Source organism: Sarcophilus harrisii, chromosome 5 (genome assembly GCF_902635505.1).
Source record: "Sarcophilus harrisii chromosome 5, mSarHar1.11, whole genome shotgun sequence".
Lineage (NCBI taxonomy): Eukaryota > Metazoa > Chordata > Mammalia > Dasyuromorphia > Dasyuridae > Sarcophilus > Sarcophilus harrisii.
Window position 1 is genome coordinate 131,993,123 of NC_045430.1, and position 25,620 is coordinate 132,018,742.

Consider the following 25,620-nt stretch of genomic DNA (forward strand, 5'->3'; position numbering starts at 1 on the left):
TTACTAAATCTTGTGCTATCCTGACAGGGACTCCATTAGTATTTGAACTGTTTCTTTCTGGTGCTTATAAAATTTTCTCCTTGACCTGAGAGCTCTGAAATTTATCTATAATATTCCTTGGAGTGTTTAATTCCTATTTTATCTTCTGGTTCTAGAATATGAGAGCCATTTTCCTTGATAATTTCTTTTTTTTAATGTTATATTCATTTTTGTTGTTTTATTTTTGGTCAGTATTTCATCTTATCTATGTTTAAGCCAATTAAGATTTTTTGAGATTTTAACTCTGTCATTGAAACCCTTCATTTTTTGATGTTAATAATAGCTTTTCCGTTTCAAAATACATACAAAGATAGTTTTCAACATTCATCCTTGCCATCCTTATGTTCCAAATTTTTCTCCCACCCTTCCCCTAACTTCCTCCCCTAAACAGCAAGTAATCCAAAATAGGTTAAACATGTGAAATTCTTCTAAAAATATTTCCTCATTTATTATGCTGCACAAGAAAAATAAAATAAATAAATAAAATAAAAAAGTAAAAAATGAGAAAGAAAAACAAAAACAAGCAAACAACAACAAAAAGATGAAAATACTATATCACTGTGATCCACATTCAGTCCCAATAATCCTCTTTACGTATGTAGATGGTTCTCACCTTGATAATTTCTTAAAGGTGATTTCTAGTCTTTTTTTTTTTTTTTTTTAGATCATGGCTTTCAGGTAGTTTAATAAGTTTTAAATTATCTCTCCTGGATCTATTTTCCAGATCAGTTATTTTTCCAATGAGTTATTTCATGTTTCTCCTGTTTTCCCCATTCTTTTCATTTTGTTTTATTGTTTCTTGATTTCTCATAAAATTATTAGCTTCCATTTACTCAATTCTATCTACTTTTATGAAATTATTTTCTTCAGTGAGCTATTTTATCTCCTTTTCCATTTGGCCAATTCTATTTTTTAGGGATTTTTTTTCTTTCAGTGAATTTTTGTGCCCCTCTTTCAATTTGGCCAATTCTGCTTTTAAAAGCATTTTTCTCCATGTTTTTTTGTACCTTCTTTATCATTTGCCCTAATCTGTTTTTAAGGTGTTATTTTTTTTAGTATTTTTGTGTGTGTGTCTCCTTTACCAAGCTGTTGACTCATTTTATATGAGTTTCTTGCCTTACTCACATTTCTCCTCCCAAATTTTCCTCTACCTCTTTTAACTTGATTTTTCAATTCATATTTTTCTTGGAATACTTTAGATGTAAAGTTTTGACTTTGTCATCTTCTTCTGAGTATGTGTTTTAATTTTCTTTGATACCATAGTAAATTTCTATGGTCAGAACTTTTTTCTGTTGTTTGTTCATTTCCCCAGCTTATTACTGGACTTTTAACTCTTTGTTAAAGTAGGATTCTGCTACCAGGATGGAGGGTGTATTGTCCCAAGCTTCAGGGGTTTTGTGCAGCTGTTTTCAGACATACTTTTAGGGACTAGTAAATTTTCAGTTCTTTCAAGGTGGTATGATTCAAGGAGAGGTGTGTTTACTCCTTTCTTGGCCTGTACTCTGGTCTGAGTGACCACAAGCACTTTTTTCTTCACCCTGGAACTGTGAACAGAGTCCTCATTCCATCGTGGCCACAAGTTCTGATATGCTACTGCTCCTCCTCACCCTGGGACTGTCACCCAGGACTCTGACCTAGAGAACTGCTTCAGTAGTAGCAAAGCGACCCCTGTAATTTTCTTCTGATCCTCTTACCATTTGTCGGGCTCAGAGCTCCAGCCTGGTGCTGATTCAGTGACTCTAGTGGCTGGAGCTATGCTGGCACACCCTGTGCTGGATTGTATTCCATTCTCACCCAGGTGTGACAGATCTTTCCAGCTGATCTTCTAAGTTATTTCGGGTATGAAAATCATTTCACTCCATTTTTGTGGGTTCTAATGCTCCAGAATTTGTTTAAAGTCATTATTTTAAGACATTTGGAGGGGTTTGGGAGGGAGCTCAAAAAAAGTCCCTTCCTTTACTCTCCCACCTTGACTCTACCTTCAATTCTTTACTTATTATCTGAGGATTAATGAGGTCATTTTTTATAGCAATAGTTTGTCAGTTTATGACACTGTTTTCCATTTTCAATTGCACTTTGGTTTATACTTCAGAGAGACTAATCCTCTTTCATTGTGAGACTGAATGACCCTTGAATTGCTTGATTTCCCCCACCAATAATAGCGTCAATCTTTCCAGGGTTTTTATAAAGCACACGATTTACTCAAGATTGGTTTTGTTTGTAAGAATGGTTCAAATGCCTATTTTTACATGAACATCCATATTTTTTTTTTTTTTTATTACTGATTGGATTCAGGTTTGCAGAGTATGTCATGTTATTCTGTTTCCTTTTGTAGTTTCTGGTGGGTTCAGAATAGTCTTATGCTATTCCATTCCCCTTCCCTTATATTTTACAGTCTTCTGGTTGTTTGCAGAATTTAGTATTTGTTGCTGAAATTTGCTTTATTTAATCATAATGAATGAATGAATAAAGCATTTATTAGGTACTTACTGTGTGCAAATCTTTATGCTAAATGCAACCGAGACAAATACATAAGTAAAACAATCTCTGTTCTCAGAGAGTTTAGGTTCTAATATGGTAGACAACACTTATGGAAGGTTCCAGCTATAAGTTAAATGGAAAAGTCCCTTGGTTTTTAAGGAGTTTTGGCAAAAATAGATGGTAATGCCTCTTTTAATGCCTTTTTTTCAGTTAAAATCCATCATTTTCTGATCTTGAACCATTTGATGGTACTATGGGTGGAAGGAACTTTTTCCTTCTAAGGCTCCAGAAGTTGTCACTATAGCACCTATAGATGTAGTTGCCAGACTACATCTCCACAGGAGATTGCTTCCTAGTATGACATCCCAGGGTACTGGGCTATTTTAGAGGCTATTGGGTTCAGGCTGCCTCCATCAGGATCTGAGAGCACAGGAATTGTCATGGTGGTGGTGAGGATGGTGGTTTGACTTGTCTGGCACCCACTAACTCTTCCCTGCCCCTTTCACTCCCTCCCCTCCTCTCTCTGTCTCCCTCTCCTCCTCCTTCTCACCCCCTTTTTCCTTTCTCCCTCCCCTCTCCCCTCTCTGCCTTAATGCTTCAGTTAGTTGGATTTCTTTGTGAAAATTGGTTGGCAGTTATGTGAGGATGACTGGCTCTTTCTCCAAAGAAATTGATGCCCCGAATGATGACTATAGAGGCTGAGTTGGAAGTAGGACTGGGACATCACTTCTGGGGATTCTATACCTATCTGTTGGTAGCAGTTGGTCAGCAATTGTTGCCCATGGTAATGAGGAAGGTAGATCCTCTTTCCCTTGAGATTTTACTTCTCAATGATGGCTGGGGGGGCTGGGCTGGAAGCAGGTCTGTTGGTGTATAGAAGCAACTGTTATTTCTAATTTCTGTGGCTCAGGGTCCTGAGTTATCTCAATCAGGGTATGAGGGGAGATAGTGGAGAAGTTGATGGTGGTCTGGTAGCCTAAAAATAGACTATATATTTTAGAATTTACAGCAAAAGAAATGTTTTAGAGATAATCTGTGGATTCTTTTGATTGGCAGTTTGTTTTCTGTGTTCAGAAATTCTAGACAATATTCTTGTGTTATTTCTTGTATTATGTTATTTAGGTTTTTTTTTTAAAACTTGTATTATTCTGGGACATCTATAATTCATAAGTTGTCTCTATCTTGTCTTTAAAGATCAATATATTTTGCAAATATAGAAATCATATTTTCAAAAAGTTGTTTTTTTGCTTCTCTTCTTCCAGATTGTTTTTAATTTCTGTGTTTTTGTACTCCAAAACATTTTATCTCTTATTTTTTTGATGGGATTTGTTTTGTTGATTTTTTCCTTTATTTTTTTATTTTGTTGATTTTTTTCTGCTGTGCAAACTTTAAGTACTGCTTTCATGACTGTTTCTCTTGAACATTTTAGAAACATCTTACTGAAATTTTTTTCTTTCTTGGGAATCCATGGGTCTTTTGCCTCCTCAAGTATTAGTTCATTTTCCTTTATCTTGCAATATGTATTCAATAATGTTTATACTTCTTTAGATAGTTTGGAGGACATATTTGCTTCTGCTGTTGTTATCTTCCCTGTTGATTTAACTGCTTGTGTTCTGAGTTATATAATTTTATATATGATATAAAATTACATGAAATAAAAGTTTTGTAAAATATAAATTATATAATTTTAGTCTTTTTTTTCTTATAATCTCTTCTTGATCACTTTCTGAGTTCTTTCCATTTAATAGAAGCTTCCCTTGGGTCTGGACTTCAAAGATGTTCTAACCTATTCAAATAATAGGGAATTCCCTTTTCACTAGCCTTGGTCTTGGGGGCCCAACTGACTTTTGAGGAGACAAAACTGGCCACAGATAGATACCATTCATGTTTCCTTCAGGCCTGATGGAGCCTTGCTCAGATTGTGGTCCTTTGTACAAGTTCCCTCTGTTCTTCACTTCTGGCTGAGCATTGGTGCAGTATAACCTGTTTCCCTCCTGCCATCATAAGCAGAGTAAGCTTCCAACTTTTGATTTAACCATGATGAAGGGAGAGGAATGGAGTAGAATTGAGTTCTGTTAATTTTATGCAACCCTGCTGAGTGGGGGATGGTAATAGGGGATGATAAGTGAGAACATTAGGGAGTAGGGATTAGCTTTCTCTATTGTTAGTTAGTTCATCATATTGTTATGTGAGTAGGGTTTATAGTGTCCATAAGACCAAGGAAACAGGTGAAATAGTGTCATTTCTTGAACATAATTTTTATTTTGGAGAGGTTTAAAAGAGGTCATGAGAATTAGAGAACATGTCTTATTCATTATATTGGTCATATGATCTGGATATTCTGCATTCTTTCTAATGGTCATATTAAAAGTTGTAACTCTTAGTACAACTTTTCCATATTTCCTTGGAGTAAAAGCCATTTGTAAAAAAAAATAAAAAGCCATTGAATTAAAAATACAAGAAAAGAATAATGCACATGTATACAGCATGAAATCCAGACACTTAATAACTTAGAATTAATTAAATTTGGAGAAACTGGTTCAATTTAATTTCACCTAGTAAAGGTCAGACTTTGAAAGTCAGATCGGTGTCAAAATCTCACATATATGTCCACCACTTTCACAAAATGAAAGCATAACAATACTATTATTTGTCCCAAGAGATTTGCATACACCAACTAAAGTTCAAGTTCTTTTGATGGAAGAATTCAAAGACTATATATATCTTATCTTTCTAGCTTAATAAAACCATGAATTTAGAGATGGGAAAAAACTCTAGCGGTTATTTCATCCACTTCTTACTTTACAAAAAATGAAATTGTAGCTCAGAGAGAGTAGGTGACTTCAATCTATTAATAAACATTTATTAAGCACCTACTAATGTCAGGCACTACACTAAGGATACAAAAGAAGCAAAAAACCAATCTTTTCCCTCAAGGAGCTTATAATCTAATGGGGAAGACAATATTTAACCAAGCAAACAAATACATTTACACATACATACATACATACATATGGCAATCTATATATAAGATAATCAGGAAATAGTTGGCAGAGGGAAGGCACTATAATTAAGAGAGGATGAGAACAGCCTCTTGTGGTCGATGAGATTTTAATTATTATTTAAAGGAAGCCAAGGAGATAGATCTAAAGTCAGAGCAAAGGAGGAAAAGCTATCTAGGCATGAGGGGAAACCTTAAAAAACAATCAGAACTAAGAGAATATATTAAGAACAGCCAGGGGGCCAGTGTCACTAGAGTAAGGTCTAAGTCACAGTGTCAGGGAGTAAGATATAAGAACTACTAGAAAGGTAAAAGGGTAGCCAAGTTTACTAGATAGTATGTAGAAGAATTAGGCAACAAACTCAGGCTGTTTGACTGTAAATAATCCTCTCAGTGCACTCTAAGCTTCATATGTACCACAGGGCTGCTTGCCACCTTTGGCAAGCAGAGGTCAAGCGGAGTGCTGACCTGTGGCTCCAAGAAGCTGTAGCATTCACAGTGGCCACAGCCCAGTAAACCATTTCAGCAGAAGAAAAGTTTGGATGGTGTGGTGGAGGGGGAGTGAATAAAGGCTGCAGTTCTCAGAAAGTGAGCTGGGTCAAGAAGGGAGGAGGCCATCTGGGTTGGGCTGACTTGTTTCTCCACAGCTAAAAGCCCCACTTGCCCCTTTGGGGAATTAGGTGGGGAGGGATGGTTAGACTATGGAATGGAGATGTACCTCTTATAGGAAAAATTCACTCGGAACTTGTTTTCATCACTCTTAGTGCCTTCTGGAGCCAATTAACAAAGAGTACTGAGGAATTACTGTATTCACATTCAAAGGAAGTGGTGGTTCCAAGGCAAAAAGACTTCCAAAAGAATTAATGTGAATAGATTAGAGCACTTTTCTGAGTGGAAATAGTGTGCTGCTAACTTGGAGGGAAAGCTGAGCCACACAGTTGGCAACAGTGTAGAAGAAAAGAAGTGGGCAACTTTCAGAAATTCAGTGTACAGCACTGCATTTACTCATCTGGATCTGAACACAAAGAAACATTAACTGGGCTGTTGAAAATGAGGGGGAAATTCAGAAGGTTCTAGGTGAAAAATGAGAACTCCACTTGTAGCAGGATAGTTCATCTGTCTCTAAAGATAGTATTTAATCACATCAAAAGTAAAATATGATCAAAGCTTAGAGAGATGCAGGATTCTTGGCTCAGTAAAGAAGGCAGATGAAATTCTGTTTTATGCTGATAGTAGCAATCCACAGTGCTTTTATGATGCCTTAAAGGGTCTTTATGGTGCATTGCAACTACTCAAGAGTTGACAGAGCCACGTTGATTAATGATAAGGACATGATCCTAGAGAAAAGGGCTGAACACTCCCATAGTGTTCTCCGTCAATCAATGGTAAAGCCATTGACCTTTTACCTCAGGTTGAAGTCAATCCCTCCCTAGCTAAAGTTCCAAATGAAGAAGAGGTTTTGAATGCCATTAGGTTCCTTTTGTGTGGCAAAGTACCTGGTGCTCATTCTATTCCAGCTGAGATTTATAGATTGGGGGTCCATTGCTTATATAAAAGTTGATTGAAATTTCCCAAGGTTACATGGCAAGAAGAGGTTATCTTCCAAGAACCATCTCCATAAAAGTAAAGGGAAAAAACTGTCCTGTGACAATCAGAAGAGTAAGGGGTCTCTCTCTTAGTCATTACTGGCAAGATTATTGCCAAAGGCTGATCCTTAATAGGTTGATCCTTCACCTAGAAGACAGTCATCTGCTGAGAGTCAGTGTTGCTTCCAAAAGGGTGGAGGAACAGTCCATATAGTATTTGTTGCCCAAAAACTCCAGGAGCAGAACAGAGGTCTGTACACAATGTTTTTAGATCTGATTGCGACCTTTGATACTGTCAATCTTGAGGGCTTATGGAAAATTATGTCAAAATTTGGTTGAGTGGAAAAGTTCATCAGTTTTGTATATCAAGTTCACAATAGCATGCTTGCTTGGGTTCTGGATTATGAACAATGCTCTTGTGCTTTCCCAGTCAACAATGCAGTGAAAAAGATGGTGTGTTCACCCCCATGCTGGTTAACATGATGTTTTCAGCCACATTGTCAAACACCTTCAGGGAGGAAGAACATGGCATCCAGGTATAGTAAAGCAAGGTACTGGAAAAGCTCTGAGCCAAGTGGAAGAAGTGTTGGTGTGTGATGTTTTTGTTTGCAGATGGTTGTGCCCTCAATGAAGCCTCTGAAGCTAATGTACAACAAATCAACTCTCTGCTGTTTGTGCTAATTTTTGGCCTAACAAATAACACCAAAAAACCCCAAAGGTGCTTCATCAGTCAGCTCCACACCAACCTTATGTGGAACCACCAATTAAAGCAAATGGAGATGTTTTTGAATGCTGTGAATAAGTTCACTTACCTTGGCAGTATACTTTCCAGGGATGTACACACTGATAATGAGGATGCTACAAACATAGCCAGAGCTAGCTCAGGATTTAGGAAGCTCTGAAGGAAAGGATGGTGAGGAGATATTAGACTGACTACCAAACTAAATATAATGTAGAATAATCTATGTATAATACATTACAGAATAATACATGTAGAATAATGGTTCTACAGAACCATTGTGCTGAGCTCATTGTTAAATACCTGTGAAACCTGGACAGTTTATCAGCACTATGCTGAGAAACAATCATTTTCATTTAAATTGTCTTAGGAAGATTCTGAAGATCACTTGGTAGATAAGATACCACTGAGGTCCTTTATCAAATTAAACTACCAAGCCTTCCAAACCTACTTGCAGAGAGCATAACTCCACTGGGGTTGCCATATTGTTTGAATGCCAAATGTATCCTTGCCAAAAAAGGCTATTTTATGGCAAACTCACCTAGGGTAAGTGTTCACAAGGTGGTCAGAAGCGATACAAGGATACTCTCAAGGTTTCTCCTAAGGACTTTAGAATTGATTTGGTGCCATGGGAGACATTGGCACAGACTGTCCAGCATGGTGTGCCCTCAACAGAGAAAGTTCTATTTTCTATAAGCAAAGCAGAACTGAAATAGCTCAGAAGAAACATGAGATGCACAAATTTGGAGAATCCACCCCAATTGTTCATATAGGCTACTTGTGGCAGAGCATGCCAAGCTCCTACTGCTCTGATCAGCCATAATTAAGACGCTCTGTTAGTTGACTCTAACATAGTGAAGTCATTTTGGTTCTCTTCAAGAAGAAAGCCCAACAACTAACCATGTCCCACATATTCCCACCTGTCTTTGTGACTATCCTTCCTTCTTTCTGTTAATTCCTAGTCATCCTGTTGTAGACACACATAAAACTTCCAGGGACTAAATTCATAACCCCTTGGGAAATATATTTGCATGTCAATGGAAGTACTGCCCAATTTGGAAGCTGGAGCTTATGAGATTTGGCAAGCCTGCAAAGGCTGCCATCTGAGATGGCAGAAAAGCCATTGGAAGCAGCATAGCAATAACAATGGCTGGATCAGTCATGGTTTCTTTTCCAGAATCACAAGGACAGGAAGGGAAGATGAGAGTAGTTACCCAGGAGTCAGATAACGCTTAATTATGGCTGCTTCTCTTTGTGGCTGAATGTTAGGAATATGGAAACATGAATTGTCTCTAATTCCTCTTCCCACTCTACTTGTTTGTTCATGAACAAGCATTTGTGTGCTATGTGTGTCCACAGGGGACTAAGCTATTTCCTTTACATGAACATTTGCTCTTAGCTCTGAGTAGGGTTGACAAGGACACTCACTCAGATGTATGCATTCTGAAAGGGTAGAGGGTATATAAGCTTGTATGTGGTATGTATGAACTATTCCAGCATGGGGAGGCTAAAAGAGCTCTTGTTTATTTTTATGAATGATTGTAGAGCTCTCCCAACAAACAGAACTTTAAATGCAAACTCAAAAATTTTCACTTCCCCATAGAAAAGTGAACTTATTAGAACTTCTTGGCTGGTTCAAAACTTTGACCCTTTACTCAAGAGGAGAAAGTGCAGGGAGAGTAAGAGCAATTCGTTTTTACTTTCAGTTTACTCTGCAAAATTACTCCAAACTGCTTCCCTATTAAAGCCAAGGCTCATGCTACCCTGATCCTCCTCCTATGTGGAAATGAGCTCCTTCCCCAGGGGTCATAAAGCACTTTATTTTGCAACTGCTTAGTGCACTTATCATACAATGCTTTGTTATAATAATGATAACAATAGCTAACATTGCTATGTAGTGCTTACTATGTGCCAGGCACTGTGCTAAGCACTTTACAATTATTATCTCATTTGAACTTCACAACAATGCTGGAAGGTAGGTGATATTATCCTCATTTTTGCAGATGAGGAAATTGAAATACAGATGTCAAATGGCTTTCTCAGGGTCCCATAGCCAGTAAGAGTCTAAATCTGGATTTGAACTCAAGATCTACCTTAGAACAGGCCTGGTACTCACTGCACTATGTCATATAGCTGTCCTTATGTATTTAGTTATTTTATTTTTTGCATTGTTCTCCTACTGGACTGTAAACTCCATGAAGGTATGAACAATTTTATCTAAACTTTATGATCTTCCAAGGTGCCTTAAAATGTCTTGTCTATAGAAGTGGTTGACTAATAAATATTAAATTCAAACTAAATGAATCAGTAAGAGTCAGGATAAGCAAAAGTCCTTGGTCTTTATGGATAGGAGTGAATTGGATGGAAGCAGAATCTCCCAGACCTTCCTTCGTCTCCCACCCAGAAGTGACTCTGGCTACTCTTACTCCACCCCCTAGTCCCTCCTACAATTCTCTGTATACACCAATTATTGAACCAGCAGAGAATAGTGGGAAGGGCCATTTTCCAAGCATATGCTTATAGAGTATTGTCCAATTGGTAATTAGCCTTAAGTGCTCAGCTGTTTTGACCTCAGTCCATCGACTCAAGAGTTTCAGCCCTTTACACATCCATCCATCCATCCATAAATATATGTGTAAAACATACAGAGATAATTCTAATTTTCAAATGTCTAGTAGGACATACAAAAGCTATTTGCTGTTGTAAGCAGTAGCAACGGGACATGATGGATAAAGGCAGACGTAAATTTAAATATGACCTTGCTTACTAGCTGTGTAACCCTGAACAAATCACTTAATATTTGTCTGCTTCAGTTTCCTCAACTGTAAAATGCCTTAGAGAACTTGCTATGAAGAGTGTAAGTGATTTGTACTATACCTAGCTTAATGTGATTTTCGCTCTTTATTCTTTGAATATGTAGTAGAAGTGGTGCTGGAGTTGGAATCAGGAAGGCCTGGGTTCTCACCTTGCCTCTGAGACTTCTTGTGAGCTCAAAAAAATTTCTTAATTCTCAGGACCAATTTCTTCTACAAAATGGGATGAGAGACTCTATGCCACAATGTTATTCTGAGGAACTAATAAAATAATGTATGTAAAGTGATTTGCAAACTTTGAAATCCTTTATACGTATTAGGTAAGGTTTTTGTTATTATGTTTTCGCATGGTCCAAATGGAAAAGGGATTTCCTATAAATGATGAGGTACTCAACATATTCCTGTTTATAGGATGGCACTGCGCACTGCAATGTTAACTTCTTGGTGGTAGGGATTGTCTTAATGACCTTTTTTTCTATACCAGTGCTTAGCATAGAGGTTGGTACTTATTGAATGTTTAATGAATTCTTGTTGATTTGACGTGATTGACATCAAGCCTCAGAATGAAATCTGTGATCCTTTGAAGAATGCGTGGTCAAATTTGGGACTATACCCCAAAGGCTCTAAAACTGTCTTTTGATCCAGAGCACTGCTAGTATTGGGTCTGTACCCCAAAGAGATCACAAAAAAGGCAAAAGAATTCACATGTGCATAAAAGTTTGTAGTGGCTCTTTTAGTGGTGGCAAGGAATTAGAAAACTGAGTGGATGCCTATAAATTGGGGAAATGGCTGAACAAGTTATGATATATGAATAATGGAATATTATTATTCTATATGAAATTATAGATTTCTTATTTGAAATATGATTTCAAAATAGCTGAAAAGACGTGAACTGATGCTGAGTTAAGTGAGCAGAACTAAGAGAACATTGTATACAGCTAACATCAAGATTATGTGATAGTCAACTATGATAAACTTAGCTCTTCTCAATAATACATTGATCCAAGACATTTCCAATAGACTTAGAATAGAAATCTGAATCCAGAGATAGGATTATTGAGCTGAATGTAAATCAAAGTATACTATTTTCACATTTTTTGTTTGCTTTTTTTTCTGATGGTTTTCCTTTTTTGTTGCGATTTTTCTTTCCCAACATGACTAATATGGAAATACAGTGCTTTTACATGTATAATCTATATCAAATTACTTGTTGTCTTGGAGGGGAGGGAAGAGTAGGAAGGAGAAAAAAATTGGAACTCAAAAATCTTACAAAAATTAATACTAAAAACTATCTTTACCTGCAACTGGCAAAAAATTAAAGTAGAAAAAAAGAATGTATGCTTAGGAGAATCTGGATAAAGCCCTCAGGAATCTCTGTTGTGTCTCCTTAAGGAGTTCCCCTCATAACCAAGTTAGCTAAACTGTAAACTAATCTGATTCACATATATATCTATCTGCGTATCTGTGTAAACAACCTGTTTATGAACTATCACTGCATACTTCTGAAATCAATATACACTTATTAAGTGCCCACTATATTCCAGGTGCTATAAGTGCTGGGAATGCAAAAAAGAGAGAAACAATCTGTGCTCTCAAGAGCTCATAGATCAATATGGAAGATAACATTTAAAAATTATATACAAACAAGAGATATGTGTATATGTATGCAAGTATACATGCATGTGTATGTGTGTGTATATATATATGTGTGTGTGTGTGTGTATATATATCTATATATCTATATCTATATATATCTATATCTATATCTATATGTAGCTATACACACTATACAACTACATAACAGCAAGATCTATCTATCTATCCATCCATCTATCTATCTACTTATCTATCTGTCTCAGAGGGGAAGGCACTAGTATTATGGTAAATCAGGAAAGGCTTCCAGAAAGGCCAGGAGATGAAGATGAGGAGACAGAAACATAAAAATTCCAGGGCACTGTGGGGGACAGTAAGGGAAAACGCGTGAAGAGAGATGGGATATTACATGAGGGGCACAAGCGAGGAAGCCAATGTCACATGGAGGGAAGGAAGGTATAAAAAGACTGGGAAGGTAGGAGGGGGTCAGTATGAAGGCGTAAAAGCCAAACAGATCTTTGAGGTAAAAGAGAGTCGCTGCAATTTACTGAATGTTAGGTGGAATGCGGAAAGGGTGGTATGACATTGTCAGAGCTGATCTTTTGGAAGAGAGATGTGACAGCAAAGTGGAGGATGGACTGGACTGGGGAGACACTAGAAACAAGACCAATCAGTGGATTTTTGCAGTGGTCTAGATGATTAGGATCTGCCCCAGATTGGTGGCAGTGTCAGAGGAGGGAAGAGATGTATGAGAGAGATTGTGAAGATAAAACTGATAGATCTTGGCAACAGACTGGAAATGAGAGAGTGACAAAAGGAAGAATCGAGAATGACACTCAGGAAAATGAAAGGATGGTGCTGCTCTCCACAGTAATACAGAAGTCAGAAAGAGAGAAGGGTTTAAGGGAGAAAGAGGAGTTAGGTTTGGGACAGGCTGAGCTTGAAGTATCAATGGGATACTCAATTTGATGTACTCGAACAGCTTTTCTTTTCCAACTAATTGCACTCATTTTGTACTTTCTCCACACTACTTTCAATAAACCTGTTATTGAGAAATTTCATCATCTTGCAAGATCCAGGCTTATTCATACCTCATTGCTATTCTTTGCCTCTCTGATGGGAGGCTGGAGTCATAAACTCCTCAGGATGAGAGGGAAAAGGGCTGACTTCTAAGATATTTCCCATTTCCCACTTGGCTGTATTCTTTTTGAACCTCTGGTTTTCTTCAGCATCCGTTTGTCCCTGGTTAGCTACCTTTCTCCTTCCATCCCCACCTTTTAAGGTTTCTTTTATGTGTTGTTTTAACCCATTAGATTGTAAATTTGAGGTCAAAGACTGTATCATTTCTTTCATATTTGTACTCCTAACACTTAGCACAGTGCCTGGCACATAGAAGGTGTTAAGAAATGCTAATCGAGTTTTCAGCTATTGAGTCTGAAATGCCTGATGTGCACTCCAGGATATGATTTTAGCTGCAGTAATTAGTTAGAATTAGAAAAATATATATGAGAATCATTTGAATAGAGATAATAATGAAATCATGGGAACTATTTACCAAGAGAAATAGTATAAAAGAAACAAAGAAAGCTCATGACAAAGACTCAGGAGGATGAAGATCCAGTAAAAGAGATAGATCATGACAGGAATGGTCAAATAAATAGGAGAAAGAGAAGGCAGAAATCATTTGAGAGATGGCAGATGAATAGGGGAGAAGAGAGAGCTCTCAATGAATGCTCCCCTGTTTTTTCAGTAATATATGAAGTTGAGAGGTTGGTGGAAAGGAAGCTATAGTAGATTTAAGGAGGGAAAGACCTTGTCTTCTTAACAATCAATAACAAAGGCATTCGCTCACACAGCGTATTAAGAACCCTTCAAAATCCTGGAGTACAGCCTCCCACTAATATACATGGAGTCCACAGGAGGAAAGACTGGATCCATGCTTACATTAAAATAGCAGTGAGTTACAGATATAGGGACCCCACACTGCATGGGAGTCCTGATTGCCTTTCTCATTACAATGTTAACCATGGGGTATAGTCTTTCTGAGTTCGAAAAAGCAAACTGCCAAATGCCTAGATGGTTCCAAAGCAGAATTAGCTGCTGATGGATAGATTTTGTTGGGGGAAGCCAAAAAGGTTGTCCTGTAGCTAGACCCTTCATGGCATTTCTGCTAAATGGGTTGAACTGCTGGATTCCCTGGGATTGATCTTAGTCCTCATCACTTTCACCCTCCAATTCAACTGTAGTTTTTTTAATATTTGTTTTCAACAAAAGCAGATAGGTTCCCTCAAAAAGAGAACCTACCTTTATTTATGGTACTCAAGTCAGTAATATGTCCCTAACTTGAATTGGATTTCATGCAGATGAATGGAATGGATGGAAAATATTTTGAAATCATTTGGAAGGATCATGTAAAGCTTAGGTGGAAGGTAGTAGAAGCTTTAAAGGAAATAAAGTATTATTCTAGGCAAAGATGAAGACAGTGAGCATTTTAGATATGAGAAAGTCTTTGGAAAAGCATAGAAGTGGGAGAAAGGAGGGAGTACTCTAAATTTAACAGAGAGAAGGTAAGTTTAACTGGACAACAGAGCATAGAAAGGGGAATGATATGAAATGAGGATAGAAAGGTAAGTTGAAAGGTTTTAGATACCAAACAGAAAATTTTATATTTTATCCTAAAACTAACAGAGAGCCACTGAAGTTTATTGAATAGAAAAGTGACATTGCCAGACCTGTATTAAAGGAAAATCACTTTGGCAGCTATGTGGAGTATATATTGTGCATGGTAAAAGACAAGACAAGACAACTTATTGGGAGGATTTTGCATGGTTCAGGCAAAAAAAGGTGAAGAGGATCTAGGTTAAGTCTGTGACTATGGGAATAAGGAGAAGAGGTCAGATTGAAAGATGTTTTAGAACAAGAAACAGTAAGTTTTGGCAACTGATTAAATATGTGAGGTGAGAAAGAATGAGGAGTGAACAATGATGCTGAGATTATAAATCTGTGTGATTTGCATCCACAACAGAAATTAGAAGTTTAAAAAAGAAGCAGGTTTGAGAGGAAAGTTAATGAGTTCTGTTTAGTACATATCGAGTCTATGGGATTATGACTTTGAAATGTCAAATTGGCAGCTGATGATGAGAGAGATGAAGTTCAGAAGAGTGACTGAGGCTGGATAAAAAGAATAAACTTCATCATTAAGCAGATGAGAGCTAACTAGATCACCAAACAAGAGAGTTTAGGAGAGAAGATGGACTTCATCCATAGCTAAGGGAGTATGATATTCTGGGGAGGTTACTAGCAACTGGGAAGAATAAGGATGGATTTCCTTTGTGTTTTCCTTTAGCTACTTGAGCTAAATTTTGAAGAGAAGATGGGAGTCAAAGAGGTATAAAGAGGAATATTTGTGTTCATGTCCCATCTTAGACTTTTACTAGCTGTGTGATCATAATAAGCAAGTCATTTAAGTTGTCTGGGCCTTAGGTTCTTCATCTATAAAATGAAGGAACTGGATCAAAGACATCTAATAGCCAGTCCAAATTTATATCTATAATTCTATGATATCTTTGACTTAGACATGAATTAAATTCTGATGTTCCAAAGGAATTCCTGGGGGAGGGGTTGAGTCAAAGAGAGATTTGTGAAAGAATCAGACTCTTCCTCTTCAAGATTGAATCTACTCCATGAAAACTAACTTTAGTTTTGGGCTATGGGTTATAATTCAAAGGGATAAGCTTAAAATCCATATAGGAAAAAATTCAAATTGGTGAAAATGTCTTCTGTGCAGACTATCTTATAGAAGTTGAATGTTAGTCCTCAAGTTAATAAATCAACACATATTGTATAGCTAGAACTTCTGAAGATACATCCCACATACACATTATTTTTTCACCTATCTAGGATACATCATACAATGTTGTGAGTCACCACAATCTATCCTGCTGACTAGACCATTTTACTTTGGAGGTGAGATGTCTCTTGCACCTCCATTGATCCAAACTAGATGTTCTAGTACCTTTCCTATGGTATTGCTAAGTAAATCTCCTTTTGTTAACTTCTGAATGACCAATGAACACCTCATTTTGTTCTAAACTAAAAAGGGATTCAATGACCTGAATCAGACTTGCCTTTTGATGCAAATGTAAAATGATCTAAAGCAGGGGTCCTCAAACTTTTTAAATAGGGGGCCAGTTCACTGTCCCTCAGACTGTTGGAGGACTGGATATAGTAAAAACAAAAACTTTGTTTTGTGGGCCTTTAAATAAACTTCATAGTCCTAGGTGAGGGGGATAAACGTCCTCAGCTGCTGCATCTGGCCTGTGGCCATAGTTTGAAGAGCCCTGATCTATAAAGCAGTGCAATAAGCATGTCTGGCAGATGCTCTATGGATTAAATATGAGAGAACTTTGGGGACAAAAACGCGAATGGTTTGTGATCTGTACAGATGCAGGGACTATCCACATGAACAAGTTCACATACATTTCCCGTAAGTTTTGAAGCATAATTCTACAGCATTACTGTGAATCACAATGTGACCATCCACTCACCTTGTATTGTCATCTTCTTGGCTGATCTGCCAATGTAAGTTTCTCATGGTTTGCTGTTAGGAACAGAAGTGGGCTTATACAGGGAGTTAAGCAGGTGAAGCTAAGGAATAGAATGTTACTATATTATTAGACCTCCCACCATGGCTGCTTCTCTTGAAAAAGTCATTTTTCTTACTGCTTCCTCCCCTTTACTGACCATTGATATCATCACCTCCACTATTATTCGCCAAGGTTCTTGTGTGGGACAGTCAGGAAAAACTCCTTTTGTTCTAGTGGAGAGAAAAGCAGCACAGGGATTGGGACTCAGGGATAATAACTAGTATGGTCTCTGCCACCACTCCTCCCTTCCAATTCCCCATCTTTTACTTTAGGTGAGACCAAGTAGCAGAATATGAGCACCTATGGATGACTTTCAATCTGCATTCCAGAGGTCATTATTTTACTATCTTCCCAAATCCATCCTACCAGGTTTTGAACTTTGCCACTGACGTCATCTCTTTACTCTCAAATCTGTCCCCTTCTCTCCTCCAAACATCCAACTACCAGATCTTCATCATTTCCTTACACAAACTATTACATTAGTCTCCTAATTGATTGACCTGATTTAAGTCTCAGACCTCTATAACAATATACTCTTCCAAGCAACTGCCAAAGTGATTTTCCTTAAGTACAAGAATGACCACATTGTCCCCCTACTCATTAAATGCCAATGCTTTCCTATTGATTCTAGAGCCAACTTAAGTTCTCTATTTGACATTTAAAGGCCTTCACAGTCTGTCCATTCTATTTTTCATACATATACCAGTCACCTTCTAGTACTTTACATTTCAGTCAAACTGGTCCCCTTACTATTCCACATATTCATGTGAAAAAAACCTCCCAAATAGTGGATATGTTACAATTTATTATATAGCACCAGTTTAAAAAAAGAAGAGAGAAGGATTCTGGGTAAACTGATTGCTTAAAGTCAATTTTCTTGTTTTTGTTTTGAATATAGTGAATGTGTATACAGAAGCATGAAGTCATGTTTATTGGCTATTATAACCTATTTTTAATCAGTATATCATGTAACTTTTGATTTAAAAATAGTAGATTAAAAAGGAAATCCACTTGTTTCATATTGATTTCATGTTTCATACTGATTAAATTGAACGAACAATTACTAATAATTGTTATTTACAAATTATTCTTATCCCCCAAGACATACATAGGAATTTTTTTGAAATAATGAAGCATGTTCAAAGATATCACTGTCACTTAAAATATTATATATACATATATTTCTTTTTTAATCTAATTTTTATACTTTGCAAGGGTTATAGAATGTATACAATATGCTAGTAACAGGACTGCTATTATGTAATTCTTAAATGCACAGGATGTGAATTTTAACTGCATTAAGACTTTGGGGACATACTGTATACAGAGGGTTCGTTCAATTTTTTTTTTAACTGACTGAGATTGTAATTAAAGGGATTTGGCGAGTACTACCTGAAAGTGCTACACATAGCAGGAATTTTATCATCCATTATTTGGCAGAAAAAAAATCTCAGTATGGTAGCCTGGCAATGTAACAATTTGTCCAACAGTTTCTGACATTTAAAGAATCTTGTTTTGGTGGCAATCTGTGTTTCTTATTAGCTACAAAGGAGATAACTGACTGCATAAGCTCCTTGGTGTATTACTAGGAGTACAATGTGAAAGATGACAAAGCGATCCAACATTTTAACAAACTGCTGAATCTGTTGCTGGTTCCCTTCAGCAGTCTGCTCTAATCTACTAATCATGAAGGCATCTTTAATTTGAGATATTTTCAAAGGCTGAGCAGGATTTAACTGGATGAAATAAATTTTAGCAACACATGCCCCATGTTTCCCTTTGTGATCAAAAAAGGTCCAAGACATGCAACCTTCTTGGTGCACCCTACAATTTCACTTAATATTTCTTTCTTTAGTTATGGTTTTGTCTTTTGGAAAAGCTACCGAGACAATTATCTCTCTGTTCCTTTGCTTCAGGTGAATATAGATTTCTCCCTCATCACTGAGTCCATTCCATGAGGGGTAGTGTTAGAGACAGAGTACCCCAGATGCACATCGGGCAGGGCCGCTTCTCAGGCTCTGTTAGCTTCAATGCACACCAGTGTCCACCCTTTCTCTTCTTCCCCCATACCCACCTGAAGTTCACATGAAGACAGCAGCCCTGAAGAGGAAAAGAAGAGAGAGGCAGCCTGTGGGGCTAGTAGGAAAATGGTGGCTGGTAGCTGGCCAGCCCCTGGGTGCTGACTCATCTTTTTCTGAGCCATCATTTGGCCTTGCTCCCTTTTTATCAGTGAGGGAGGAGGGAAAGCTCCCTTTTAGCTTCAACTTATTCTAGCAAGGGGGTCCTTCAAATCAAGGTACAGAGGTGATTGCCCTTCTTCTGGGCAGTCGCAGGGTGACGCCCTCCTATGTCCAAAGAGGGGCACACAGTATGCTTTAACTACTTTGCATTACCCAAGATTGGTCTGGCCTTATGATGTGTTGTTTCCATAGAAGCAGAGCTTAAGACCTTTTAAGTGAGGATTATAAAGCCACCTAATTCATTTAAAATTAAGCTTCAAGCATATCAGCACTTAATGCTCAAGTGTTATTGTGGGACTTGATATAGTCATTGATCCAATAGGGAAGCAGAGTCTGTTATTTTCTGACATTTGAAGAATCATATTTTGGAGGTGATCTACATAGTTTCTATCAGCTCCACAAGGAGACATAACTTCTTGCACAAAATTACAGGAGTACTAATAGATACCTTTTAATTAACAGGCAGCTTTAACTCTTTTTCACACATACAAAAATCTGGTACATAAGCAAGAAATATGCATGTTCAAATAAAGTAATTTATTGTTTTCTTCAGAACGGACATAAGGAGCTTCTCAAGAATTGATATCACAACACAATGTTATACACCATTTTCACAACTAGTCCTTTGTAGAATTTGTTTTAAAGAACATTGTAATTTAAAAATATCTAAATATTTACATATTAATAAAACATATGTACATAAGATTGAGACATTATCCATAGATATGGAATGATTTTTTCTTTGCTAATAAAGCCTATAAAAGATTTCTGAATAAAGTCTGAACAGTAGTCACAGCAGGTAAACACAAAAACAATGTAAATTTACAAAACATTTCACTGTTGCAATTTTGCAATACGTAACTCCAATTTGTAGATTCATTGCAATTATTTTGGGGCTACAACAACCCCTACCCCTCCTGAAGGGCTGAAAATTCCAAGTCATAGTACAAGTGATTATTCCAGCCTCAGAAAGAAATAGTTTGGAAGGTTCATGGTACATATTTAACACATTCCATGGTTCGAAAGCAACAGTTTTCACCTTCTCTAGCAACATATTAATTTTATTTTAATGGAGTTGAAATGTCACCAATTAATCTTTTAGATTTCATTGAGAACTATTTCCTTCAGGGAGGCAGAAGACAAATTTTTCAAAATATGTGTCTCAGAAAAACAAAGACCCTTGTTTCTAGCTTTCCAATTGACTACATTTTTTTTTAAAAGAAATCAATTTAAGAACAGAAGTTTATGCCTGAAATTTAAAAGGAAAATTAAAAAGTATGTTGAAAACAATTTCTCTGGATCATCTCATCCAATGCAAGTCCACCCCCCCCCCCCAACAAATATTCAAGGTGTGACTGTAAAGTACTAAGATTGATTCCATAAGCTATACAGGAAAAACCAGTCTCATTACTTTATAGTTACACTCAGTACTCACATTAGTTCACTGGCTGATGATCAAAATGGAATAGTAGTTTATCTATGAGTTCTCCTCTTATCTCACTTTAATTTTGCAGTGTGGCCTGGTAGAAAGCACAATGGAACAGGAATCAGGAGACCTGGGTTCTAGGTGGGCTCTGCCACTAATTAGTTACATGACTTGCTATATAAATCACTTAGCCTCTCTGACTTCAGTTCAATAACAAAAAAAGGGCTCATGCCTGGATGGTGTCTGTGGTTCTTACTAGCTTACCATTGGTAAATTCCTTGAAATCAAAGGTTATCTCCTTTTTGATTTTGCATTCCTAGCACAATTCCTATTCACACAGTAAGTGCTTAATAAATGCTTATTGAACATTCTGTGATTCTATGAAACAAACGCTAGTAAAAGATGTTAGACTGTCCACATAGCTATTTATTGATGAAGTGGAGGGTCCACATCTTAACAACTAAGATTAATTTTTAAGCCCTTCTGATTGCTTCATGAAAGTGTCAGAAGTGACATTTATTTCCAATTTTATTTTGCTTTAATGTAATAGATATGTTTCTGAAAAATTATGTATAAGTAAATAAACTCACTGTGAGTCCAATCTATTTTAAGTGTATTAACTTATCTCAAGGAATCCTGTGATAAGCATTTTTGTAAAGAGAATAACCATCTGCCAATTTATATTTTTCTATAAATGCAGATTTTAATACTTTGGATTTGCTTAAGCTGGATGCTTATCAATATTAAAAATCAAATAAAACAGAATATTTCACTAAGTGCCTTTGTGGCTAAGGTGAAGCCCACTCAAGTAACTGACATGTGCAACTTAGTTTTTAAAAAAGTCCATGAAATTGTTGTGTGCTGGGTTTTTGGAAGGCTAATTATAAAGATTGGCTAAAATTTTCAATTTCCCATCAGTTACCTTTCCATTATATAGGGAGCCTAAATCTCACAAATACTTGCTATTGCTCAAAATATTTCTTTCCCGAAGAACAGAGATATATCATTAGCACTTAATCTGCTCTAAAGTCTCACGTTAGTTCCACTGATAACAGAGCTAGCTTGTTCTAACAGATAAGAACTAGTCTATCCCCCAAAAGAAATCTTTATCTTCTAAGCCAATGGAGATCAAGTTTATTTTGGCTTTCAGAAGCAGGGTGCTCTCAGTGTAGGAGAATTGCTAGTCTTCTTTATCTGTATTCTACATCTATATAACTTAAGTTAAAATAAATATGCAGCATTACACTGTGCACAATCACATGAGGAGATGAAGGGAAAAGTAAGAGAGGCAGAGAGAGAACTGTTCTTGTTACAATGGATACCAAACTAATTGGATAATATATGGGACTTTCAAAGAATAACCAATCAATTCTAAAGATGAAGGATCTTGAAACAATTTGATGACTTGATTGTCCATGTTACAGAGGAAATATGTGAAAACAATCTTGAAGGTAAAACTTTATAGAACATCCACATAGTGCAGTAACCTGAAATGCCTACACAGATCTTAGAGAAATCTCCAAACAAAGAGTAACATTTGCTAATGAACGCCACAGAAATGAAAAGTCTAGGCAGTGAAATCTGGTTCTATGTCTTCCATCTTCTCTGTTCTGGTTTCAAAAATATTACCTAAAACACAGGCAAGAAATAAAAAAGTAACTTCTATAATGAACAATATGGCTATTTTCTATGACAGACACAGGCATTCTTATTGGGGTAAAACAGTTTGTTGATTAGATATAGTCAGGGCTGTTCACATTCCTCTTTGAGGAATAGTGTTAACAGTGATTTTCTATTTAGTTACAAAAGTTAGCAACTGGAAATAATGTTTCTGATAGAAAAAATCATAAGTGTGGATGGCAGCTATTAAAATAAGGCCAAATGGACTCTCAATGAATACCTACTTCTCTCTCCTCTGTCTAGTCACAATCTCTCCCTACTTTAAAATAACATGGCATTTTGGACCTCTTTTGCTGTACATTCATATCCCTTGTCTTTTCTTTTTGAAAACCACTCATCTCCATCACTATAGTCTAAGTTTCTTGAGGTCATATGTATCATTCTTGTATCCCTTTTGCAATATAGTCATATCAATTCTATGTCATATGTCATATGTGTCTGTTATATAGTTCTATGTATTTAATAAATATTTGTTGGATGAATGATCAATCCTACAAAGCTCCTGTTCACCAGATACAGAAGCCATATATTAAATGTTAGAGTTCTTTTTCATGTTATAAGTTATTTTCAATTTCCAAATTAGTTTTCATTCTCTGATAGTTCTGATGGTCAGAAATATTTTATACACATGTTGGACTGAATTTAGGTCTATACAAAGGAAAGTGGATAATTAGATAATTATCCGATGAACAGACCTCTTGTCTAATTCAACTTTCTAGACTTTTTTTGTAAAGGAATTATTTTTATTGCAATTATGTAGATAATTGCTTTAATATTTCACTTTGGCTATGGAGATGTAGCCTATTTTCTATTTTTCTCTATAGGTCACCTCACCATACTTAATAATGATGACTCACATTTAGTTATTCGTGAACAACTTGTATTTATATTGTGCTATGAAAAAAGAAATCTCCTAATAACAAATCTGTAAATTAAGTAGTGTATTTTAATCCTATTTTACAAATAAAGAAATTGAGACTCCAAGAAATTAAATGTCTTGCCCGTGATGACAATTAAATGGATGGAATTTAAATCGCATTCCTTTACTCAAAATCTAGGGTTCTATTTTCTATGCCATGCTAATTTCTGATTTGTATTGTCTGATGTATTTCTTATTCCTATAAGTGTTCACTTAAGACTTCTTTCATTCTATAGCTTCCATAACTTGCCTTTTATTCATTCAAACTAAGACTAACATTGTCTTTGTCTAATTTTTCCTAATTAATTATTATAAGTGATTTTTAATTTCTCTATATTTTTAATTGCATGTTTCTGAAGTCTGTCAAAGGAAAAATAATTTTACAACTCTTTATCAAAAAAACACCATCCTTTTTTATAATAGAAAAATCTTTCTTGTAATGATTCAAAAGTATTCTTCCATGAGCATTAACACACAAATAGTATTAGTATCGGAAAACACCTCATGGATCATAGAACAACTTAACTGAGCACAAAATCAGCAACTGTTACTTGATATACATAGTTGCTTTAAATAATATATAAAAATACATGTGATTTGATCCCCAGATGACTGATAGCTTGTACACATTGCTTTTGCTTTGATGAAATTCTAAGGAAAAGAACAATAAGTATGTCTAGTGATCTTTCTATTTGTTTGCTTTTTGTTTTTTTAAGGTAAGAGAATCTAAAAGATGAAAAATGGCATGTTTTATCTCTAAAGCTCAGAATACATTTAACTTAGTCCATTCTGGGAAACAAGGCAATGAAGATGCCTATTAAACCACTTGGGATACTGCTGTTGTTCTGGATCCACTTTTCATTTTTCTTTTTGTCTATTACAGAGCTAGATATCTCATCTAGAGTAAATAGAAACTCTTTATTAAGATTATCTCATGATGTCTGAAAGAAGGAAAATGAATAATATTATTCTTGCTACTACTCAGCCACTACATAAAATGTGTTGAGTAGTGACAATGGAATGAGACAAAGAATATCTAATGCATTCAATTCAATATATGTTTATTAGGCACTTAATATTTTTATAAAAGGCACTCTACAAGGTTCTAGGGATACAATGACAACATTAAAAACAGTCCTCAAGAAACTCACGATCTCCTGGAGGGAAAGGAGCGAGCAGTAACACACAAGTGATATTAGGATCAGAAAATCATAGGGCAATTTAGCTAAGCCAAACTTGAAGGACGCTAGGGATTCTAGGAAATACCCACTAACCATGGAAATCAAAGGCCTGGAAGCCACTGATACAGGTTATATATAAAGAATAGAACAGAGCCCCATGGCTCAATGTAGAACACATGAAGAAGAATGTGAATTAAGTCTAAGGCAGTCAGTTTGTAAAAGGTTTTCAGAGCCAGAGACTTTTGTACTTTATCCTTGAGGAAAAATAGTTGGTAATAGGCCAGACATTAGTCTAAGATAATATTTTATTATCTGATGTTGCATTGAGTTAAAGATAGACTAGAAATTGGAGGACTACTAGGAAGTTGTTGCATAAGGCAAAGAAGAGGTGATGGAAGTCTTTTTAGGATATGCCTATGCAAATAGAGGGGAGTGAATATATGGGAGAAATGTCAGAAAGGTAGAACTGAAGACCAGGCAAATCATTAGAACAGGGAGAAGGAAGAGTGAGAGATGACTGCTTGAATAGAAGAAAGGTGCTCTTCTCCACAAAAAATAAAGTGCACTCAGGAAAAGATAAGGAGTTCTTTTTTGTGAAAGCTGAATTCGAGATGCTTGTCTAGGTAGAGATGTCCAATAAATGGCTAATGATGTGGGAGGAATGCAGGTGAGAAATAGGAGCTAAAGAGACAGATTTGGAAGTTACTTGTAGAGAGATGACAACTAAGCCCATGAGAGTGGATGGCAAAATAAATAAGATGGCCCAGGACAAAGCCTGGGATATAATCAGTTGAAAAGGATTAAGAAAGGATAGTTGGGCAAGTAAAAGAGACAGAAGATTAATGCCATGGAGGTTAGGGAAGAAGTAGTTAACAATATCCAAAGCTAAAGAAAGAGCAAGAAAGCTTAAGACTGAGACGAAGCTATTGGACTTGGCAAATAATAGATCTTTGTAAACTTTGTAAGGAGAAATTTCCATTGAGTGGTGAGGTTGGAAGCCCAATTACAAGGGGATAAGAAATGAGTAGGAGATGAGGAAACTGGAGGCGATGAGTGTAAAAATTTGGCTGTGAAAAGGAAGAGATGTATGGGAGACAACTTGAGTGGGAAGAGATAGGAGTGGGAAGGGACAATTCATCCATTGGGAGTGATGTGGCTGGCCCAGGCTGTTGTTGTTGCTTAGTCACCCCACTTTGAGCTAAGCTTCTAAAATGGCGTCAAGGCTGGCCATTTTTGTCCCTTTCTGGAGATATTCATAGATTATAACAAAGCTCAG

The 25,620-nt window shown here is 36.5% G+C and overlaps 1 protein-coding gene across 8 annotated transcripts in view; it reads right to left on the reverse strand.

The window, feature by feature from the left end:
- BEND7 (BEN domain containing 7) overlaps nt 1-25,620 on the reverse strand; it is a 236,900-nt gene that overhangs the window by 82,498 nt on the left and 128,782 nt on the right. For 2 of the 8 annotated variants that reach the window (XM_031938599.1, XM_023504711.2), the window contains exon 9: nt 16,536-20,658. The exons of 2 other annotated variants lie outside the window; for them this stretch is intronic. In XM_031938599.1, coding sequence (XP_031794459.1) covers nt 20,636-20,658 — 23 coding nt within the window. In that variant the 3' untranslated portion in view covers nt 16,536-20,635. Of the gene's footprint in view, nt 1-16,534; nt 22,194-25,620 lie in introns of those variants that run through there. 4 more of the 8 variants (XM_012550905.3, XM_023504709.2, XR_002770466.2 and 1 more) reach the window with 3 other exon arrangements.